A 24315-nucleotide genomic window follows, 5' to 3' on the forward strand; every position below is an offset into this window, starting at 1 on the left:
GATGTACTGACTTTGTTTCTAGAAGGATTTTTATTGCACTTTAGTATAGTTTCTCTTATAATCTTCCCCAGTGATTCAGATGCGTTTGTATCCTGCGTGCATCACAGAAAAATTATGGGGAATATGGAAGATGTGGGGATTTTTGGAGGCTAGGAGATTTGGTTTCATTTTATCAGCCTCAGGACAGGTAGAATATTGGGGCTTTAGCGAGTACAGTTTAGTGTCAGCCCAGATTCACTCCCCATCTCCCATCACCTTTGTTCTACTGCACCGGCCAGGACCTGTAGCATAAGGTTGCAAAGAAGTGGTAATAGCAAGTATCCTTAACTCAGAGGGAATTTTTTTTTTTTGAGGAAGACTAGCCCTGAGCTAACATCTGCCAATCCTCCTCTTTTTGCTGAGGAAGACTGGCCCTGAGCTAACATCTGTGCCCATCTTCCTCTACTTTATATTTGGGATGCCTGCCACAGCATGGCTTTTGCCAAGCGGTGCCATGTCCCTACCTGGGATCCAAACTGGTGAACCCTGGGGCGCCAAAGCGGAACATGCGCACTTAACCTCTGCACCACTGGGCTGGCCCCAAGATATTATCTGTGATTCGGTGTTTTTAGGTCTTTTCAGTGTGAATGTTATTGAGTGTATCTAGCTACTGTCAGATACAGATTCCCCCCAAAGTGTGATTTTTTACTGAAGTGAATTTCATATTTAATTTGTTTCTAAGTAAATGATCTTAACATTGTTATAAGTGACTAAGATTACTGTACAAGGTTACTTCTTATTTGGGGATTAAAATTTTCCTCCTAAATCAAAAGCTGGTGCTTATACCTCTCACGGCCTATAGTTTATTCATCTCACGAAGTCCTCATAGCTTGCGGCACAGTGCTGGCTATGCGATATGTCTTCTCAGAGTACTGAGGGATTGATTAACCCTCGACTGACAAAAGAGATAATACTCATTTTCCCTTGTTTGGTTGTAGTAATCAAACTTTACCTGGGTTTACTTTTGATTATTGTATTTTGTGTCTCTAGATTTCCAACACCTCCCTGTTTGAACCGCCTCCTCCAGGATATGAAAATATTTCAGATGTTGTGCCACCTTTCAGTGCTTTCTCGCCACAAGGAATGCCTGAGGTAAAAATGCAGTAAGAGAAAGGAATACTTATTCTTTTTTGTTCACAGTGTTTTTTAAGATAAAATTTACTACAGTGAGATGCACAAATCCAAAATATACGTTTAACGGCGTTTGACAAATGAATATACCCATGGAATCCAGCCCCCTTCAATGTAGAGAATATTACCATTACTTTGGAAAGTTCCCGTGTGTCCTTTCTCAGTCAACTCCACACGCCCCCGAGGCAATCATTCTTCTGATTTTTTTGCCGCCATGGTTCAGTTTTTTCCTATTCTAGAGATTCATATAAATGGAATTAATAGCACATAATCGTTTGTGTCTGACTTCTTTTACTCAGCATAGACTCTGTGAGATTCACAGGTAGCATTTATCAGTTGCTTATTCCTTTTTATTGCCAGATAATTTCTATTGTATGAAAATACTAAATATTTTACTACCATTGTATAGCACTGATGAATTTCCAAAGAGTTTGAATAACAGTATTCATTGCCCTTTTCGTATGAAGAGCTTGAGTGTCATTCTAGAAAACTTTCTGCGGTTTACTCAGTAAAGCAGTGTGCACAATTATCATCAGAAATTTTATGACTGATCCCCAGCTTCCTGCACAGTACTTTGCTTTTTATAAGAAAGCTAAGTTTGAAAGAGCTGGATATAATTTATTAGTATCTTTTTAAAAATTCTCTCTTCTAGTGTGATGGTGAACATTAAGTACACTCAGTTTTGGACTTGTTCAGTTTGAAGTGCCTGGGATATATTCACAAGAAGTTGCTAGTTGACAGTTGGGTATAACGCTCAACAGAGAGTTCAGGGTTTGGGCTGTCATTGGAAACATCCTAAGTAAAATATTTGCATGTAGCATTGAATTGATATTTAAAAATCCATCTTCACTAGTCAGTTAGGATTTATTATAAGATCATAAGGATGATTTAATATTAGGCAATGCCATATTTTTAATAAGTAAGGTAAAAATCATACTATTTCAGCGATTTTCAAATTTATTTGATTCATTAACTTATTTATAAATTAAAAACTCTCACAAACTTAGAATAGAAGAATATTTTCCATTGGTTGTATTAAATTTACTCCAAATGGACACTTTGACATCTTAATGATATAATATTGGATATATAATGTTGGAAAAATCTCCCTAAAAATTGGCACATAAAAAGATTGCTTGCAATCATTGTAATTATTTCATAATTGTCATGAAATAGGAATAAGGGATATAAGAACTGAAAATGAAGAGATGTTATATTTTACATCTCAGGTGTACTGAGGTCACTTAAATTTGTCCCTCAGGTTCAGGCACACTGCCATATGGGTCCCTGTGAGGTCCCTCATTTATTTTCTTTTCCCTTCATCTCTTATCTCTATTCTTCAATCTCATTCCTTTTTTCTATCCCTCTCCCATCCCACACCCACCCTAATGTATTTACATCCTCAGCAATGTATGTATTGAAAATACATGGCTTTGTTTAGTGTTCGATATATTTTAAATTCACATAAATAGTATACTTTAGGTCTTACTTGATTTCTTATTATTTTCAATTAATGGTCTTTTAAAAATCTATCCATGTTGCTTTATGTCAGGATAGTTCATTACTTTTCATTCTTGCATATTATTCTGTCTTATGTGCACACACATGTAGCTCTTAGTGGCAAACATATGGTTTGTCTCTAACACTCTACAGTGTTGGAGTGCGTATGTCCATACATGCCCCCATAGGGGCTTACAAGGTGTTTTTTGTGTGCAATAAACCATGTACGGGATTGCTGCATTGTAGGGCATACTTAATTTTGCAAGGTCCAGCGTGTAGCACTTTATACTCCCACCAACGACACATGAATGTTCCTTTCTCCTCATATTTTCATCAACACTTGAAATGACATCACTTTATAAGTTTTGCCCACTTAATTGTTTCATTGTTGTTCTGATTCACCCTTCTCTGATGACATATGAGGTTGCTCATCTCTAAATATATTTATTAGCTACTCTGATTTTTCACTCTGTGAAATCGTTAACTGTAGGCTTTTTCTTTTCTTGTTGAATTTCCATCCTTTTCTTAAGTTGTAAGGGTTTCTTAAATATTTTGGTTATTCATTCAACATCAGTTTTAGATATTACAAATAGCTTCTCCTAATTTTTCACCTATTTTTTCATATTATCTATGCTTCCCTTTATTTAAAAAAATCTTAAATTTTGATACTGTCCAATTGTTGTTTTTATGTTTTTTCACTTTGGGTCTTCAAATTAACTTCCTCCTTCTTCATTATTGATAGTGATATGTCTGTATAACCAGAATATACAAAAAAGCTAATTAGTAAATTTTATTTTTAAAAATAGCATTAATATTACCAGATTAGAATTAAGTAAATTTGGACAAATAGTATATAAAAGCAGAAAATATAACAAAGAAATTTAATTTAAAATATCCATAAAATATAAAATACACTTTAAAAATCTTAAAAGTTAAATAAGTGTGAACTAGTTGAAGAACCCTATGAAATTTATTGAACAGGGAAGATATTGTGTATAAAGAAGCAGATTATGTTTCTGGATGGGAAGACAGAATGTTATAAGGAGAAAATTATACCCAGATTAATTTGTGAGTTTATTGTATAATCAGTTAAAGTCCCCCAAGTAATTTTTGGACTTTGACAAAATTATTCTACTCATAAGAGAATCATAGAGATTATTAACTCATTTCTTTCAAGTAGACTTCAACTCTTGCAGATTAATGGAAAGATGGAAGGAGCATGTGATTCTGCATGGGGTCACTGTTTGTGTTCAAATATTGGATGAGTTTGCTGGCTAGTGTGCTTCACTGGATCACCTGTAACCCAACCAGTGAAGTGTTAATTCTTTTTAAAATTATGAATGTCTGTATGTGTGTTTAGGATATTTCACGATAAGTAATCTTTGGATCTACGTCTGAATCCTCTTGAGCGTAAAATACTGGGCTCTGGTTTAGGCTATTTGAAATTAGCAGTTTGACAGTGTCCTTAAAATATAGTCTAACTTAGTGGTTCTCAGAGTTCAGCATGCATCACAGTAATCTAGAGGGTTGTAAAACACAGATTCTGGTTCCCGCCCCCTGAGTTTCAGTAGGTCGTGGGTGAAGCCTGAGAATTTGTTTCCAATAAGGTCTTAGGTGATGTTGGTTCTGAGGGCTGAAGAACTGTGCTTTGAGAACCACTGGCATAACACCTCCCAATTGTGTCTCTATTAACAAGAGCAAGAAGATGGAAGCTTGAAAGAAACAGAAAATTCTAGGCTAACAGTGCAAGATTGTATTTATTCCCAGTCATAGAACAATGGTACAGTGTAGATTTTACAAGAAGGTCATTGTCTGAAAACAAAGCTTTTCTCTAACTAACAGTGACAACTTGCATTTGTGAAGTGCCAAGAGGGCCTATCTATCACACTTGTTTTCATTTTCAAAGTTTGCTGTCATTTTTTAAACTGATGTCTTCTCCAATCCCTTCTCCATCATAGTTGTTTTGTGTTGATTGTAGATTTATCAAAAGATAGCCACAGTTTACAGACATTTAAAGAAGTAGTCTACCCAAAGTTGGTGATATTCAATAGGGATAAATTTCAAATGGGACACTTACACTAAAACAAAATTCACCGAAATCCAATTGATTAATGACTCTCTATTCACAGTTAGAATAAGAGTGAGCTCCAGAGAAGGCTAATAGTTGTAAATCAGACATATGGTGCTATCACTAATGTTGCATTAATATTGCGTTGGTTTTAGGAAGAAATACAAGAGCTAAGAGGAATCCTTTTAATGAAGCAAAGATTCAAAGGTCACTTTCTCAATAGACTTTCCTCTTTTTATTTAAAATTGCACCCACCTGAGTACTAGTTCACTGTTTGCCTGCTCTATTTAAACTTTTTTTGAATTTTTGTACAGCACAAGTTAATATGCTATACAGTTTACTCAGTTATTAGTTTATTGTTTATTATCTTATCTCTTGGCTCTCCATGTGAATGTAACTTCCTTCAACGACAGTGACTTGCTGTGTGCCTAATGCCTGGAACACTGCTGAGCACATAATGATACATCTTCAACAAGTTTGTCAAGTGAATCTTAGAGTCAACTTGGAAACAACTTGATTTTAGCATCTGTTGTAAATTCGTTGTGCACATGCTATGAGAAACGTAGTCAAAGAGGAAAACAATGGCAAAATAAAATTGTAGGATATTAGAAATCGTGCAGGACAGGGGTTTCAAACTAGGGTGTGGACCGACTTTTCAAAGGCAAACATGGGATTGTTAAAGAAATCAGTTGCATCATCAATTTCTCAGTGTACTTTTTTCGTGGAATTGAGAACTAGCCTGTGGTGAGGCCTTGCTGATACTCCGTCCCCACCTCCTATTTATGGTCATTTTTCTCATATTTTATGACTCAAAGGCACCTCCTACCTATCCTAAAACAATATGAAACATATCTCAGAGTTGTAGAAAATCTCTAGAGCTCCAAACAAAGAGATGATACTGAAAGATTCTAATAGCTGGGTCACAAATGATTTGGCGAGTCAAATGGTTTGCAATTGAACAAAATTAAAGATGAGGCTAATTGAGTTTCCAACTGATATCATTAGAATTAACTTGGATAATAAGTCAGTGTGTGATTTTGGGGGTTGTAACTTGGAAGAAGTTTAAATAATTTGGTGAAAATTCCATAATAAAACTTCTTTCGTTCCCTTCCCATGTTTTCTCAGAACTTATGTCCACGAATAAGACGTGAATAGAACTGATGCTGAATCCTGGCTCATTCTAGCAATAACTTATTCATCCACAGATTCATGACCTAATGTTTTAACATCCCATGACACTCAAAGATGTATTTCAAGTAAAATTTTATGCTTAGGTATTATTTATAAAAATTTGTAATGATGTTGTTAGACTCAATTTGGTACTACAAATAATTATAATAATAACTTACTCCTGAAGAATTTTTGTAACACATACAACCTGTTACAGGAAATAAATATTTTTAAAAATTCAATTTATATAGAGTGTATTCTTAATTAAGGGAAGTTTGGCAGTGATTAATAAAAGACTTTCAAGCATACCCAGATTCTAGGTAACAGAAACTGAAATGGGATTTAGTGTGCTAGATGTTAATTAAGGAGTGTTCTCCTGGGATCAATATCTGTGGCAGGGAGGGGAAGGAAGCTGGATAACACAGAGAGAGAAGTCACCCTCACTGCCAGCTTAAGGACAGCCTCAGCCGACCCAGTGGGCAGCTCTGGAGTGAGGATAGTCCTTCAGAGTTGTCCTGGTGTGAACTAAGATGTTCAGATCTTTCTACTCCCACATCGATCAGTCACTGAGTGTGTGGCATCCTAAGAGGCATGACCTTGAGCAAGGTGGCTGTCTGTAGCTGACCTTGAGCAAGGGGACTGAAAGCTGTCTGCAGAAAGCCTTCCCTGCAGCTGGAGCAAGAACACCTTCGTTGAAGGGGAATCTAAGGGGACTCTGGGCAGCATATCCCAGTGTCCAGTACGAATATATTTTACTTTAGAGTAAAATGCTTTGGGGGAAGGGATATAAAGTACAAGTTCAAGGAGGAAAAAGAATGATAAAATTCTGACTGAAGAAAAGAGAGTGTTCCTATACTTTTTAAATGGATGGTGTTGAAATGTATACCAGTGTAGTATTTAAATTCCTTTGGGTACATATAAAAAGTGAGATGAGGGCCAGCCCCGGTGGCCTAGTGATTAAGTTAGCTCTCTCTGCTTCGGCAGCCTGGGTTCGGTTCCCGGGCACAGACCTGCACCACTCATCTGTCACTGGTCATGCTGTGGTGGCAGCTCACATACAAAAAGAGGAAGATTGGCTGCAGATGTTAGCTCAGGGTGAATTTTCCTCAGCAAAAAAAAAAAAAAAAAGTGAGGTCAAATTGCTTCTAAAATTGTTTCTGTTTAAATTGCATTCTTTGCTGCTACTTAAGGTATGATAAACAATTTTAGATGTCAGGTTAAAAATATATGAGGGGGTATGTTGCTTTTCAAAATTAATTTAGGGAGAAGGTGAGCAAAAAATATGTTTGAAGAACACTGATCTAACCTAACAGGCCATTTTACAAATGAGAATATTGAGACTCAGAGGTGTTGTAAGACTTGCACATAATCATACAAATTATATGAAACCAGACCCATAAAGCAGTGATATTATGTGACCTTCCTTACGTGGTGCTTGTCAAGACTGAATAAGCTACTGTTTGTGAATGTCCTTTGAAGAGAATAAGGCTCCTATCTGGGGCTTCTTAACCTAGGGTGCCTGAACCCCTTCCAATTGTATGCAGCAATGTGTATATTTACATGCAGTTTCTGGGGAACACTTCTGTAGTCTTACAGCCATTCTAGAGGAGACAAATGTGAACAAAACTTACTATGTATGTAATTCATGTCTCAAACCCAGCTAATTGCCTTCGCAATTCACGTTCATTTCTTCCTTGAATCTCTTATCTGAAGCTCATGCACTTCTGACCATCTTGCTTACTCTGCCTCTTCCCTCTTTCAAAGATGTGGAACAGACCAGAGAAATCTCTGTGTTAAATCTTGCTTGTACTAAATCATTCCTGATCTCAACAGGGTGATCTAGTGTATGTTAACTATGCCCGAACTGAAGACTTCTTTAAACTGGAGCGGGACATGAAAATCAATTGCTCTGGAAAGATTGTGATTGCCAGATACGGGAAAATTTTCCGTGGAAATAAGGTAAAACTCATCTCTTTTTCCTTGTCCCCGAATAGCAAAAGTTGTAGTGTATCTTCCATGTGTAGAGCCAGATCCTTAAAGCTTTCTGAGGACGTGATTCTCTCATATTCTGTAACGTGCCTACCTTCTGGGGAGAGCACATTGGCTAGCGTATAGACGGGGGTTCCAAATTGGATCGCTGGAATTCAGCCAGTGTAGAAGTTCAGGGAGAACAGAGATTTTTTCTATACCTACAAATTATGCTATGGTCTACAAAAAAGCATGCCTTGGATTTGTTGTTAACCTTCAGTGTCTTTGTTTTGAATATTATCTTTGAAAATAATTCCTAAATTAAATTTTAATGTGAATTATTATAGATAAGAGAAACCAATTTATAGACAGCAATTTTTAAAGTTACTATCACTTGATTGTTAATTTTTTTTTCTTCTTTGGTGGGAAATTAAATTTCAAATATATTTCCTTTCAGCCAAAGAAGAAATGGGAATCTGGCCTGTAAAATCTACTTCCTTATTGTGCTTCTAGATAAGCAAGTTCTCGCTGATACTAATGTGAACATTTTCCAAATCTGCTGCTCTGCGGGCTGACCCAGCCCTGGAAATTCCTTTTTAGAGCTTGTAGTAGGAAAGAGAAAAAGCCAGTTCTATGTGAGATGTCCTTTGTTGTAGGTCTAATGATAAAAGATTGAAGATAAAAACTTTGGTTACTTATTTAAATGTAATTTTGAAAATTGATATTATAAAATTTTTAACAACCACCTTGAAATAAGAAAAACATTGTGTTTTCTAGGTTAAGAATGCCCAGCTGGCAGGAGCCAAAGGAGTCATTCTGTACTCAGACCCTGCTGATTACTTTGCACCTGGAGTCAAGTCCTATCCAGACGGTTGGAATCTTCCTGGCGGCGGTGTCCAGCGTGGAAATATCTTAAATCTTAATGGTGCAGGGGATCCTCTCACACCTGGTTACCCAGCAAATGGTGAGTGGCCTTAATCATCAGAGGAAACTTAACAACATCTGTAAGTGATTTTATTAAAGGATTTCCTTTGATATAACAAGCTATGTCTTTTTCTTATTCTCTTTGCATCTAAGAAGTAAATTAAAAAGTTTCAAACTTTGAAAATTGTTGGTTCAGGTCTCTTATCCCTTATTTGGAATCCTTGGGCCTGATGGGTTTTGGAATTCAGACATTTTCAGATATTTAAGAGTAATATGGTGCATTTACCCTATATTGCATAACACTCACATAGGAGGCTGGGACAATACATAATACAGGAAGCAAGTATATAAATATTTTTGTAGCAAAATGTGTGAATAGAGGCTGACCCTGTGGCGTGGTGGTTAAGTTTGGTGCACTCTGCTTTGGAGGCCTGGGTTCGTGGGTTCAGATCCCAGGCACAGACATACACTACTTGTTAGCCATGCTGTGGGGGCGACCCACATATAAAGTGGAGTATTGGCACAGATGTTAGCTCAGGGCTAATCTTCCTCAAGCAAAAAAAGAGGATTGGCAACAGATGTTAGCTCAGGGCTAATCTTCCTCAGCAAAAACAAAAACAAACAAAATGTATGAATAATTATACTAAGCAGAGGTAAATAAGTATAAATAGCCTTGTGTCTGTTCAAGTCAGATTTTGCTCTCAGATGAGTTTATATCAGATCAGGTTTTGTTGCCAAGTAAATTCTCCCCAATTTATGGTTTTCACAGTTTTTGGATTTCTCGGTTGTCGATAAGGGATAGTAGGACAGAAGTTCTGTAAAAGCCCCTGAAATGACACATTTCGAAAATAGAGTCTAGAAAATGCTTAGTGCATCATTGCTATATAAAGACAATAGTGATAACTTTCAAGGAGTTTTTCCTAAATGCTAGCTTTTTACATGTATTAACAACTCTATAAGCTTCATAGAATTATTATCTCTATTTAACAGAGGAAGAAAGCAGGACTAGAAGTCAGCAATCTCCTTAAGATCATCACACCACTAAATGAAGAGTTGGGATCCAAATTCAGACAGTCTGGTTCCAGAGTCCTCATGCTTGTCTTATGCTGAAATGCCCCCCGTAAAACAGTAGATCATTAACGAAGGGAGCTAATTTATTTTGAATGTAGTTGGCTATTTGGTGACATTTACAAAAATCTATGATCATTTAGTTTGTGTGGTTTAAAACTAACTAAGGTGTATAACTTGGCTAGAATAGGTTGCCAAAGTATCTGTGGCATTTCCAGATTTATTCTTCATTTGGTTTTTCTATCAAATTTTAGACTGCTCTAAAGCTTATGTATTTTGGCTTTGTAAGTCTTCTTGGAACATAGTACGTTGTCATAGATTGTTACTTTTTTTGGAGGAAGATCAGCCCTGAGCTAACATCTGCTGCCAGTCCTCCTCTTTTTGCTGTGGAATATCATCCCTGAGCTAGATCTATACCCATTGTCCTCTGTTTTGTATGTGGGAGACCTGCCACAGCTTGATAAGTGGTGCGTAGGTCTGCGCCTGGGATGTGAACCTGCGAACCCTGGACTGCTGAAGTGGAGCATGCGGACCTAACTGCCGCACCACCTGGCCGGTCCCTGTCATAGATTATTCTTTTTTTTTTTTTTTTAAGATTTCATTTTTTCCTTTTTATCCCCAAAGCCCCCCGGTACATAGTTGTATATTCTTCGTTGTGGGTCCTTCTAGTTGTGGCATGTGGGATGCTGCCTCAGCATGGTTTGATGAGCAGTGCCATGTCCACACCCAGGATTTGAACCAATAAAACACTGGGCCGCCTGCAGCGGAGCTGCGAACTTAACCACTCGGCCACAGAGCCAGCCCCCATAGATTATTCTTTTAAGCAATATATATTATCCTATAATAAAATCTCATAAATCTACCTGAACTTTACTTACTGTACCTTTTTATTTCCAAGTTTTAAAAAAAATGCAACTTTTCCCAAGCTCTGTTAGTTATAAAAAGTTAAAAATATGTACATAAATTGAGATTAACTGGAATATTTCTGTTGATTATCCTCAGATTGAGTGATGGCATTTTAGCGGAGAAAGTCATGTTATCCCAATGGGGCTCACATTTATTGAATTTCATTTTGTGGCCTATTCTTTTTCTTTTCCTTTTAATTTTCCTTTGTATTAGTTCTAACATACAAAAATAGAGATAATTATCTGCATTCTGTCACTCTCGTTTCATCTCTTCATCCTCCCTTTTTTGGTTATTACTCTAGAGAATTTTAAAACAAATCCTACACAACATATCATTATGTCATTTTACCCATAAGAGGAATAAACTTTATGGGCTGGCCCAGTGGCACAGCGGTTAAGTATGCATGTTCCACTTCGGCTGCCCAGGGTTCACCGGGTGCGGACATGGCACCGCTTGGCAAGCCATGCTGTGGTAGGCGTCCCACATACAAAGTAGAGGAAGATGGGTGTGGATGTTAGCTCAGGGCCAGTCTTCATCAGCAAAAAGAGGAGGATTGGCAGCAGTTAGCTCAGGGCTAATCTTCCTCAAAAGAAAAGAAGAACAAACTTTTGCAGTCACCTAAAGTTCTTATTAGATAATTTAAAAATTTGGAGAAAAAATGGAAAAATGCTCCTATTTTTCTTAAATCTGAAGAAATTGCAGAATATGTGTTTTTATTTTGAGGTAGAGTTTACATGTATCTCATGTACATGTAAAATGCACAGATCTTAAGAGTTCAGTTCAGTCATTTTTTTTTTTTCTATAGATTGGCACCTGAGCTAACATCTGTTGCCAATCTTCTTTTGTTTTTCTTTCTTCTTCTATTCCCCATAGTACCCCAGTACGTAGTGGTATATTCTAGTCATAGGTCCCTTTGATTGTGCTATGTGGGATGCTGCCTCAACATGGCTTGATGGCGGTGCCATGTCTGTGCCTAGGATCCAAACTGGTGAAACCCTGGGCCACCGAAGTAGAGCACGCAAACTTAACCACTCAGCCACGGGGCCGGCCCCAATATATTTTCTAAATTGTATACTTCTTTGCCACTCAAAATAAGATATAGGGCATTTCCGTGACTCCAGAATGCTCTCTTGTGCCCTTTTCTGGTCAATTTTCACTGCAGCCCCCAGAAGCAACCATTTTCTGATATCTGTCACCATTGACTAGTTTGCCTGTTTTCAAATTTCCTATAAAGAGAATCAGACGTATATATTATTTTGTGCCTTGTTGCTTTCACTTGGTACAATGATTTGAGATTTATCCATGTTATTGTGTGTATTGGTAGTTTGTTCTTTTATCTTTAAAAAAATTTTTTTTGAGGAAAATTAGCCCTGAGCTAACATCTGCTTTCAATCCTCCTCTTTTTGCTGAGGAAGACTGGCCCTGAGCTAACATATGTGCCCATCTTCCTCTATTTTATATGTGGGATGCCTGCTACGGCAGCATGGCTTGACGAGTGGTACACTGGTCCGCACCCGGGATCCGAACTGGCAAACCCCTGGTCGCTGAAGCAGAACGTGCAAACTTACCCGCTGCGCCACCGGGCCCACCCGAGTAGTTTCTTCTTTTTAATTGCTGAATATAATTCTACTGTGGGACTATGCCACAGATTCTTTGGTCTCCTGTTGACACACACCTGGACCATGGCCACTGTTTGGCTACCCGAATTCAGCTGCTGTGAGCAATTTTGTAGGGTCTTTTTGTGGGCATATGTTACCGTCTTTCTTGGGTCGATACCTGGGAGTGAGATTGCTGTGCTCTAGTGCATAATTCTGTCTAACGTTACTTTTCAAAAAGGTCATCCAGTGACTGTATAATTTTACACTCTCATAAGGAATGTATGTGAGTTTCAGTTGCTGCACATTCTTGCCAACATTTCAAATTATCTGTGTTTTTTATTTTAATAGTTCTGGTAGATGCAATATTAAGAATGTGTTTAATGTGATTTTCAGAGAACCTTTGAAAGGGACTGAATTTTTATTAGTACATTCAACTTTTTTCAGAATATGCTTATAGACGTGGAATCGCAGAGGCTGTTGGTCTTCCAAGTATTCCTGTTCATCCAATTGGATACGATGACGCACAGAAGCTCCTGGAGTAAGTTTGTAAGAAACAAACAGATGGCTCCTTGGGTAATTCTCCTTACTGGCAATCTTCACCTTTTACGCTTTTGTCTCTATTATTTGATACTGAAATTCTCTGAGATGGGTGGAGGATATAATTTTATCACCATTTTATAGAGCAGCGGTTCTATCCCGGAATTTACTTTATGTATTAGTATCCAGTGTGTAACAGCCATGAAAACGAGCCTTTCGGATCTCCAACTGCAGGGAGCGTAATTGATCAATTGCTTCAGCCACTGGGCTTTAAAATCCATCACTGTGTGTGTGTCAAGGCCATGCTTCCACAGATGCTCCCAGTCGGCGACTGAGTGCAGCAGGGTCCATTACTGGGAGGCACAGGACTCCTCTGATGGGAGACTTTGGCTCAGGACTCCCTGACAGCCTTGCTCAACTAGATGCTGCCACCTGACACTCTTTTCTTCCATCCTTTTCTTCTTTACCCCGTATCAGACCTGCATGGCAGTCTCATGGCTTTCCCAGCCTTCCCTGCCTCCCTTGTTCTTTCCTTCACAGACCTTTCTCCCAGTAAATCACTTACTCTTCTAGTCCTCTTATTGTCTGCTTCTTGGAGGACCTGGAATAACACTGTGAGTGCAACTCCCATTTCATTTTCATCTCTATTCCCCTTGCCCCTCTGCTTTCCTTATTGAAAGAGTTGTTATTGTTTAACCTGACATTGGAACTCTTTCTCCTCTCCTGCCCACTTTCTCCCCTCTACATGTCCCTTCTTCTCCATTATCCTTCAGGAGGAGAGAGCACGGGCTTCTCTGAAAGTGGAATTGCTAGAGACCAAAGCATCTGGCCAGTTAGTCCCTTTTCTTCTTTGAGTTCAAGGCATTCTTAATCGTTTTATTCTAGTATTGATAAGAAAACTTCTTAGGATGGGCAGTGCTCTCATTTTTACAGGTGAAGAGATTGACATCCAAGTTGGAGCGATCTGTCCAATTTAAGGACAGATTAAGGAATAGCACCCGGTCTTTTTTTCTTCAGGCTCTCAACTTTACCATATGGGCTAAAATTCAAGATCAGGCACAACTTTTGAGGGTGCCATGGACTACGCATTTGTCTAAACATACTTATAAAAGTAACTTCTAAAGATTCGTGATATTTAAGGGATGAAAGTGATTTTAGCGATGTTTGTAATAGTGGAAAACTATAAACAACACAAATCTTCAATAATTGATAAGTAGTCAAGTATATTACCAGCTATGATAGGCATGAAGCCATTAAAATATATGTTGTACAAGAATATTTAATGATGTGGATATGTGCTTATGCTATACTGTTAAGTGAAAAGGGAAGATTTTAAAATAATGCATAAAGTATATTCCCAATGATGTAAAAAGAAATACATTTACACAGTTCAAAATTCAAAGGTGTATACAATAAAAAGTTTCCCTCTTACCCATTTCCACCCCAGAGACAATCAATATTATTAGTTTACAATATAGTTTTGTAGAAATATTTTATGTATAATCAAGCATATGTATGTTCTTCTTCACTTGCCTTCACAACTTTTTTTTGCGAAAAAAATGTTTTACTTTTTTGTAAGTTTGCATACTTAATACTCTGCTATTTTGACTATTGGTTACACTTTTTTACCAATGTAAAAGGTCCCTTAATGTTACTTGATGCTTCTTATGTGAAATTTTATTGTAAATAGATAAATAAATTTTATAATATCTTACTTGAGATGTTTATTAGCCAAACTCCCTAGTGAGGTAGGAAAAAAGAAAGTAAGCATGTACTCTCTGATAGAGCATTTTGAAACAGAAGATTATATTTAGTTTCCCACGAGAAGATAATCTTAGTGATTGCTTCAGTATTGGGTGTGCGGTACATTCTAGGTCAAGTTGAGCTGCTCTCGTGTCCTCACGTAGGTAGGCAGGGAACAAGCTCGTATGTGCGGGCACAGAGAGAAGGAAGAGATTGCAGAGCATGCTCCACTGCAAAGCCTAGGGTGCATGGGGCGCGTGAGCCGAAAGAGAGCCGTAAAAGACACATCAATGTTTTCCACTCTCTTAAGTTCATCTGGAACCACCTTCTTCTATCTGCTGCTATTTAGCAAAGGTACGTTTGCTTTCCATGCTCAAATCAAGAAAAAGTCCATCCATGCTCTATCATCCATAAACAGTATCATCTATCTTCTCAGTCACCTGGTGAGAGAACCAGGGCTACTGGCATGCACTCGCTGATCCACCTGCATCTTTCTACCTTTCTGAATTGAAAAAATATAGCATGAAGTTTTTAGGGGCTGCTGGTTGAAGTGAAGACCGTTTCCTTGCTCTTCCTCTCTCCCTAAGAGATGTGTGTGAAAGTACTTTGCAAGGATGACTATATACATATTTTGAGTGTCTTTGTCAGGGGGAGAAATCACATAAGGGAATATCCCGAAGAGTTTGACGTCAAGCTGTATCTTCAGAGCATCCTCTGGAGAGCACTTTATACAGGGTTCACTACTGTCAACTGGTAACACAGAGTCTGAGATTTTATCAGATATTTGAAGCTGCATGACCATGGGCATTTGCCTAATCTCTTGAAGCCTCATGCTCTTCATCTGTGAAGTGGGGAGACTTCTGGAGCCACCTTCCTAAGAGTTGTGGTAAGGATTAAATGGCACATCATATGCAAAGCACTTTGCATTGTCTCTGACTCAGAGAAGTCGTTAGGAACAGACACTCAAGAAAACGAGTTCATTGATGTTTTAACTTGTAACTTCACAGTTTTCCTTCAGCTAATAATACTTTTTGTGTTCACAGAAAAATGGGTGGATCAGCACCACCGGAGAGCAGCTGGAAGGGAAGTCTCCCGGTGCCCTACAATGTTGGACCTGGCTTTATTGGAAACTTCTCTACACGGTTAAGAGACTGTTTTTATTGTAACTTGTTTTGGGGGAAGGAAATCTTTAAAAAAAAAAACAAAACAATTACAGGGGCCGGCTCCGTGGCCGACTGGTTAAGTTTGCGCGCTCCGCTGCGGCCGCCCAGGGTTCGGATCCTGGGCACGGACATGGCATCGCTCGTCAGGCCACGTTGAGGCGGCGTCCCACATCCCACAACTAGAAGGACATGCAACTAAGATATACAACTGTGTACAGGCGGGGTTGGGGGAAATAAAGCAGAAAAAAAAAAAAGATTGGCAATAGTTGTTAGCCCAGGGGCCAATCTTTGAAAAAAAAAAAAGGAAGATTGGCAACAGTTGTTAGCCCAGGTGCCAATCTTTAAAAAAAAAATTACAGAGAATGACTGAAAGAAGTAAAATCTATCTAGTACCAGCAGGAAAGGAACCCACAGGTTGAACTTACATCGTTACCGTTGGACAGTTGGCCCATGTAATTTTTGCCAGTGTACATTTAGAAATCTTTTAAACAATGATGTAAGATTTAAAATTGCAGGTAGTAGGGGCTGGGCCAGTGGTGCAGCAGTTAAGTTTGCACGTTCCAATTTGGCAGCCTGGGGTTCCCCGGTTCGGATCCCGGGTGCAGACACGGCACCGCTTGGCAAGCCATGCTGTGGTAGGTGTCCCACATATAAAGTAGAGGAAGATGGGCACAGATGTTAGCTCAGAGCCAGTCTTCCTCAGCAAAAAGAGGAGGAGGATTGGCCGCAGATGTTAGCTCAGGGCTAATCTTCCTCAAAAAACAAATAAACAAACAATAATTGTCGGTAGTAATCTGTTAACCAGTATTTTTAAAATATGTCCTTTATTTTTGCATTAGGAAAGTCAAGATGCACATCCATTCCAACAATAAAGTGACAAGAATTTACAATGTGATTGGCACTCTCAGAGGAGCAGTGGAACCAGGTAAATCAATCGTTTGCTCAGCAAGTATTGACAGAGCAAGTCTTCTGTGCCAAGAACTGCTCTGAGCTCTGGGAATGTAGGGTGAACTGAGCAAAGCAACTCTTTGCCCTAATGGAACGTACATACACAAAATACATAAATATGAAGTAATTTTGTATTGTGGTGCTTGTTGTGGAGAAAAGTGAATGTTGGAGTTAGTGATAGACCGTATGTGCTTCAGTTAAAGGATCATGGGAGGAAGGGCAGAGGAATTGTTTTTGAGGTGTTTTCTCTGAGTTTTCCAGATTTGTTCACCACATATTTCACATGGGGAAATATCTTCATGATAACTACAAACATCTCTGTGAAAGATAGCACTCTTATGATGTACGCCTGAAACTAAGAAGATATTGTATGCCAAAGATTCTTCAATAAAAAAATAAAAGATAGGACCAGTCCCAGTGGCCTAGTGGTTGAGTCTAGCTCACTCTACTTTGGCAGCCTGGATTTGGTTCCCCGGCCTGCGCCACTTGTCTGTGGCCATGCTGTGGTGGTGGCTCACATACAAAAAGAGGAAGATTGGCAGCAGATGTTAGCTCTGGGTGAATCTTCCTCAGCAATAAATAAATAAATAAATAAAAATAAAAGTGCTCAGAAAATTAAAGTAATAAATCTTTACACGGTTTTGTTTTCCACTGAAGTTGATGAAATATATAAACACATGATTTCCACAGGATTTCAGATGACCTGCTGATTCATACATATTATAATTGGTCTTCACTATGTTCCATTTCCTTAGGAATTATGTAGTTATATGTTTCTTACCTAAACAGATAGAATTAAATTGCATATTTTTCTTACAAGCAGTCAGTGATTTTTTTCAGGGACCAAGAATGTTGCTATGCTTCCAGTGACTACTCAATGGTATATAACTGGCTATTGAATCTTACAGAGTACCTATTTTGTGCCAGCTCTCTCCTAGGCATTGGGGATGAAGGGATAAAAAGACACGGACCTGGAACAAAGAGGGCACAGTGTGGGAAGGGAGCCATACATTTAAGTGTGGTAGGTGCTTTATCAGATATGAAAAGATGGCCCTGAGAGTTGGGTAGGGGAGCAATGCCCTCCCTCTCTGGAAAATAAGAAAGGTTCATAGAAGGGAAAAATCTTTGAGCTGTACCTTGAAAATTGAATAGAAGGAGTAGAAATTGGAGAACTTAGCACGTGGCCACTGTGTTCTCTTGGAAAAAACTGGAAACAAAGTTGTAAGTAGGTAACAAGAATACTAGAGAATTATATAAAGAGGTGAAGAGGATAATTTTATACTTACTTATCATTACATCTATACTTATTACTATAATACATTGATGTGTACATGTGCTTGTCACATTGATATCTTCTTCATATGTCAAAATCAGAGCAAAATAATTTGTTTACTCAAGTCTTTGGGAGCCTTGCTATCTTTCTTTGAGTGATGAGAGCTCTGTGTTTAGATGCTATCAAGTCATTTGCAACTTACCCTGTTATTGACCTGAAATGACAAATAATTTTGCAATGATGCTTTTTAGACAGATATGTTATTCTTGGAGGTCACCGTGACGCATGGGTGTTTGGTGGCATTGACCCTCAGAGTGGAGCAGCTGTTGTTCATGAAATTGTGAGGAGTTTTGGAACACTGAAAAAAGAAGGTAATATCACCAAAATGTAAAAAAGACCGACTTCTCTGAGTCCCAGTATAGTCCTCTGTGAAGTACCACCTTCTCATGGGTTTGTGTGAAAAGTCCACTGAGAGGATTCATGCAAACCTTATCATCTTAGTAGCAAAGAGTACTCGGGGGTACTTAACACAGAGTGGCTTTCAGTAAATAGTAGCTATGTTACTTATTTTGATAAGTCAATTGTGTTGTTTATTTTTGCATTTATTTATGTAATAATGTTTAATTATTGATATTTATATAGAAAATTATAATCTGAAATAAAGGAATTATACTGTTAGTGATTTTTCTTGGCAACTGAGAAGATGGAGATGGGTTTCTTCACCGGAGAGGACACACCAAAATTAGGTCAGAAACCAAAGCATCCTGGCCAAACTACGAGCAGAGGTTCCTTAGGCTCTTCCAGCCTCGCTCCTCAGGTCACGTGTCCTGAGGAAGTGAGGAGATCGAAGCTTACTCAGGACAATGCTGGTCTTGCTTCCTGGTAGGATTCTATCAAAAGTTTGATGTCTGCGTTCTCACACCCCGAGTCTTGGTTTGCCCTCGCAGAATTTAGGTTTGTACTCTTAGCACCATTGCTTGTCATTTTAGAATCTTCATATGAAAACCAAGACAAAATTTAGTTCAAATGGTTGCTTTTTAAAATAATCCTTACACATTGAGAGCAAAAGTTCCTTTCTGTTAACTGACCCTGCAAGCAAGGTGTCTGGGGGCTGTAAATGTGACCCACATTTTTTTAGCAACAATAAAAATGATGGTAAAAATATGTTAAGTTTTCATGGTACTCATTTTCTCATCGAAACGATATTTTCACTTGTGTTCTCTATTTTAAACTCATAGCAACCAGGGAGAAGCTTACCTAGTTCTTTCTGTTCTCATTTTACAAATAAGTTATCCAACGTTTCTAGAATCAAATAATTCACCCAAGATTATATAGCTAGTGTGTAGCAGAGTCAGAGAACCACAGCTTAAAAATCAAATTTCTGGCTACCAGGCCACAAAACTGTGACGTCTCTCTTTAAAATAAAAGGTAAAGGTGGTATTCTTTTTTCCACACAGCTGTCTTATATTTTAAGAAAACAGAACTATGGAGACCTGAATTTACATAGCTCATGAATTAGGTAGTGCTTAAGATTATTGCAAAAAATTTCATGATTTTGCAAGAAGATTCCCTGTGGGAAATACAAAGATCACAGAAACAATGATAGAATATGCCGAAAGAATGCAATGATGAGGAATGACAATAGGAAATCTGACAAAAATAGAACGCTGGACTCAGCTGTAGGCATGCACATTCTTGATAAGCACAAATGAAATACCTACTAAAATAATGGCTCCTTACAATTTTTGGAGCACATTTTAAGTGCTGTATTTGTAAATATTATTCCATTTAATCCTCCCAACAATCGAGTTGGTATCTTCATCACCTCTGGGATTCCTGGTGTACAGATGAAGAAAAGGAAGCTTAGTTAGTCTCAATAACTTTCTCTCAGTCATGCTGCTAGTAAGTGAAAGAACCCTGATTTGAAATAAGATCTTTCTTTAACTCCAGGGTCCGTGTTTATAACGCCAAGCCATATCACCTCCCTATTGAATTATGTGGTTTTCAGCAGCGACAGACATTGCTCTTGCTAACTGAGCTTCTGTTGACTAATGCCGGAAGAGAATGGAGTGAAATCACACAAGCAGCTGACACTGGACAATCGTTCGTGTGATGCCCCAACAACACCGAAGTGTTGTAAAGGCTGTTCTCTCAGTTGTGTCTGCTCTCAGAACACAGACCGCATCCAGCACTTGTTTCTTTCACTCTTGGCAGCTGCAGAGCATAGCCGGCTTCCTGCACATGTCCAATCATTATAAACCTATTAGAATATTTTACGGTCTCACGGAATTCTTACTTTGTCTACATTTTTCCTTTTTACGACACAAATGTGCTATTTTGTATTGACAAATCAGTTTTAAAATCTTGCAAAAGGGAATGATATAACTAAAGATTCTCACCACAATTCACCCTTCCTGAACAGTCAATGACATTTTTGTTTTATTTTTCTGTTGGGCTTGGCCGTGTCTTGGATGTGTTACGCGTTTTCCCAGCGTTTATCTGTACGCACATTTGTTTTAGGGTGGAGGCCTAGGAGGACAATTCTGTTTGCAAGCTGGGATGCGGAAGAGTTTGGTCTTCTTGGTTCTACTGAGTGGGCAGAGGTTAGTTAATAAGTTGCTACAATATGGATTTTCATAATAATAAAGCAATTAGGACTTAATTGTAAAAATAACAAATGAATCCAGTGACAAAATATTCAGATTGTTTTCCAGAAAATCTGAAACAACGTCTTCTTGTTCAAAAATCAACAATAAAAATCTTTGTCACTAAAGAACTATTTTGTTTGAACTTTAAAAGCCACTTCATATCAATTATCAAAATAACTTATCTTCACTTTCTGGGAGGTGATAGTAGTAAATAAGTAAATTCACTAGAAACCAAACATCAAAATAAGTATCGTGTTCCTGTTCCCCTTTTGAAATTAGGTCCCAAAGCTACCCACATTGCAATACCCCCTTGAACGTGTACAGTGAGCTATACTTTTCACGTGTATCTTCCTTATATCATAATGCCCTACTCTCAACTAAATCACGTGAAAGTGAGGTAGAAAGTCCCACCACAGAATATTTCATAGACTCCTTGGAGAGTAACTTTACCTGCATGTATTTATTGTTGGCTTTGTGGAATAGGAGCATTAGCTGTGAAGTAAATATATGCAAAGTTAACATTTACTCCTTTAACTTCCAGTCATGCTGTACATATTTATTTGGCTCCTTTTATATACTTCAAGAACTATGAGAAGCCCTGGAAACTTCACTTTTCTTTGGAAAAAAAATAGTAGTGCTCCTATAGACGAGAAAGATTTATGTTAGTGTCAGAGCCTAAATATTTTGAGAGTGTGGTTTCTCTCTTTCAAATTATTTTTGTCACAGAAAGTTGCATGTTTTTTTCCTTTTTCTTTCTTACAGTCAGGATTCTTAGAAAATTGCATGTTTTGGAGACTCAGAATCCACTTGATGTCTCAAAACAACTTGGCTATTCTGTTTTAAAATTGTGCAATGATCAATCTTGACCAGTAGGTGGTGGCATAACACAGGAAAACAACTTCATGTTTAAGGGCATAGAGACATGACTTGACTTCACGTATTTTTAATCCATAAATTTGAAATAGCTCATTCCCTGTGAATCAGGCAAGGTTTGCTCCTTAAATAATGAGATGTTCCCTGGAAGACTTCCACCAAAAGGGTCTCAGATCATTCACATTTGCTAAGAGACTTTCTTGAAAGATAAACTATAGTATGTTTAAGAAATCAACTCCTTTTCCGTTTACCATATTAAGAATGTGGACAGTTTCATCTTGAATTTTAGTCTTAAAAATGTTTTGCTTGTTATTTCTTACCAAAAATCCTCATTGCAATTCTTTTAAACAAACTCTTTTTTGAGAATCTTATATATCAAATTTGTGGTGGACTTAGGCCGGCTTAATTCAGAAATCGGCATACAGTAAGTGTAGATGTGCATTTTTTTTAGGGGGAAGTTATGGCTCTCTGTTTATGGTTTCCTTTCTTTTTTAAATAGGAGAATTCCAGACTCCTTCAAGAGCGTGGCGTGGCCTATATTAATGCTGATTCTTCTATAGAAGGTGACTATCATTGGTCTCAAAGGGAAAGATGTGCTGGGGGAGCAGCAGCAGTTAATACATCACGTACTGACAAGGAAGGCAGATCCATTCCCATGTGGTTAGGGACTCTGCTGCTGGTTTGTCGGTGCTGCCCTGACTCACGGCAGCTGTGAGCCCTAGAGTGCTAATTTGGGAGAGCAGCGCTCCTTGACTTGTTTCATCTGACAGATTACCTTGTCTATGGTAGGAATTTAGTAAATATTTGTTAAATGAATAAGTAAATTATAGAACTAAGGATTTGTATGATTTTAGAATAGGGTAGCAAAACAAGCATTATTTAAATTTAACCCAGTTTCATCATAATATCATGCATACAAATTTTGAAAAAATGCTGATGTCCAAGATTTCATCTTTCACTGAGTATTTTTCTTCTTAAATTTTGTTATTCAATTCAGCAACTATGTACTGAGCACCTCTCTCTGCAGTGTACTTTCCAGTATTTCAAAGGAATCAGCAGTTAGTAAAGAACAGGCTGGTACTCGAGACTTCATGGCTCAGTATAGATGATAAAATATATCTGTTTAGGATTCTGATATATGCAGGGACTGTAAGGGTGTAATCGGATGGTCTGGGAGTTCAGAGGAGAGAATGACAGCAACTTCAGGAAAGCCTTGAGAAGTGCGATAGACATTTGAGACAGGTCTTTAAGAATGGATTTGCTTTCAATAAGCAGAGATTCGAACTAAAGGACATTCCCAGGTCTATTTCCAAGATCAAACAGTCCATTGCCACTATACTCCAGACCCACTAGTCTTTCTATTCTTGACCATGTGCAACTTCCCAGCCATTGCAACTGCTGTTCTCTGAGCTCAGATTGCTGTGCAACACGCTGTCTGTTCCCTTCTTATACTTACAGTCTCCCCTGAAATGGGACTTTTTTCAGGGAAGCCATATCTTTGTAGCACTCATGTTTGCCGTTATTAAGTTATTTGTTTTACAAACTGCCTCGTACCAGATGATATTCTTCAGCAAGGAACAGACAGGATCTTGCTTGATAACTCCTTAATTCCTAATGCCTCATTAAATAAATATTTGTTGCATGCATGCAACAAATCAGTGAATAAATGAGTGAAGGGTAGGCTTCTAGGATCTTTTCTTTAGTGTATTAGTAAATTTGCCACATCAACCGTAATCGACACGTTTCATTTTACTGGAGACACGGTGGCATTTACATTTTCTTTTGTGCACGTGTCTGACCTTCATTGTCCCCTAAGTTAGTCCCACAGTACATTTCAATCCTTGACTCCTTCTCTCAGATTCATGGCTAAGGGCCTGGCCTCCTGATTCCCAGCACTGCCACTTCCTAGTTGTGACCTCAGGTTGTTACTTAGTTTCTATGTCTCAATTTTCTCACCTCTAAGTAGAGTTACTAAGAACTCATATCTCAGAGGTTCTCGTAAGGGCAAAAGAGGTTCATATTTGCAACCATCCCAGACCTCTGCCTGGCACGGAGTAAATGTTTGAAAATGTTAGCTTGGGTTATTATCACCCTTATTTAAAAACACGTTAAATGAAAGACCTTTGCCACACACAATAAATACTCCAGACATTCTTTGAAACTAGAATAATGTTCTCTTTATTGCTAGTTTTTTTTTAAGATTTGATTTTTAATGTATGTTTTTAAATCATTGGATTTTGCTGATCATGTCATCCCCCGCCTTAAAATGCTGCATTGTCTCCCCATCATTTCAGAATCAACAGCAAATGACACACACGTTACTCTATCATTGGGACACCACTTATCTCAATCTGTTTTATACTTAAAATTTTATTAAATGTTCATTTCTCAAGTAATTCCATCAACGATCTCTTGGCTTTCTCATGTTAAAATGCAAAATTTACAAATAAAGTACCAACAGTGTAGCAGGTGCTGTCTTAAGTGCTTTACATGTAAAAATTTATTTAACACTCACAATGACTCTGTGAGGTGAGTACTTTTATTATATCTGTTGTATAAAGATGGAAATTGAGATTCAGAGGGATAACGTAACTTTCTCAAGGTCACACGCCTGGTAAAGGATTGAGCTGAGAGTCAGATCAAGCTGCTCTGTTCCCACGTTCTCCTTCTAACCACCACGTTCTATTGCCTCTCACTGCGTTATACAGATTTTTGATATCATATTACAGCTAAATGGCTCTGCAACTTGCTTTTTTCA

The 24315-nt window shown here is 38.1% G+C and overlaps 1 protein-coding gene across 1 annotated transcript in view; it reads left to right on the forward strand.

Annotated features, from left to right (window-relative positions):
- Positions 1-24315, forward strand: part of FOLH1B (Putative N-acetylated-alpha-linked acidic dipeptidase) — a 52332-nt gene that overhangs the window by 11057 nt on the left and 16960 nt on the right. The window contains exons 4-12 of the mRNA XM_046684674.1: positions 1030-1131; positions 7742-7867; positions 8654-8840; positions 12817-12910; positions 15696-15794; positions 16655-16740; positions 18288-18407; positions 20557-20639; positions 22057-22120. Coding sequence (XP_046540630.1) covers positions 1030-1131; positions 7742-7867; positions 8654-8840; positions 12817-12910; positions 15696-15794; positions 16655-16740; positions 18288-18407; positions 20557-20639; positions 22057-22120 — 961 coding nt within the window. The remainder of the gene's footprint in view (positions 1-1029; positions 1132-7741; positions 7868-8653; positions 8841-12816; positions 12911-15695; positions 15795-16654; positions 16741-18287; positions 18408-20556; positions 20640-22056; positions 22121-24315) is intronic.

Source organism: Equus quagga, chromosome 14 (genome assembly GCF_021613505.1).
Source record: "Equus quagga isolate Etosha38 chromosome 14, UCLA_HA_Equagga_1.0, whole genome shotgun sequence".
In the NCBI taxonomy this organism is placed as follows: Eukaryota; Metazoa; Chordata; class Mammalia; order Perissodactyla; family Equidae; genus Equus; species Equus quagga.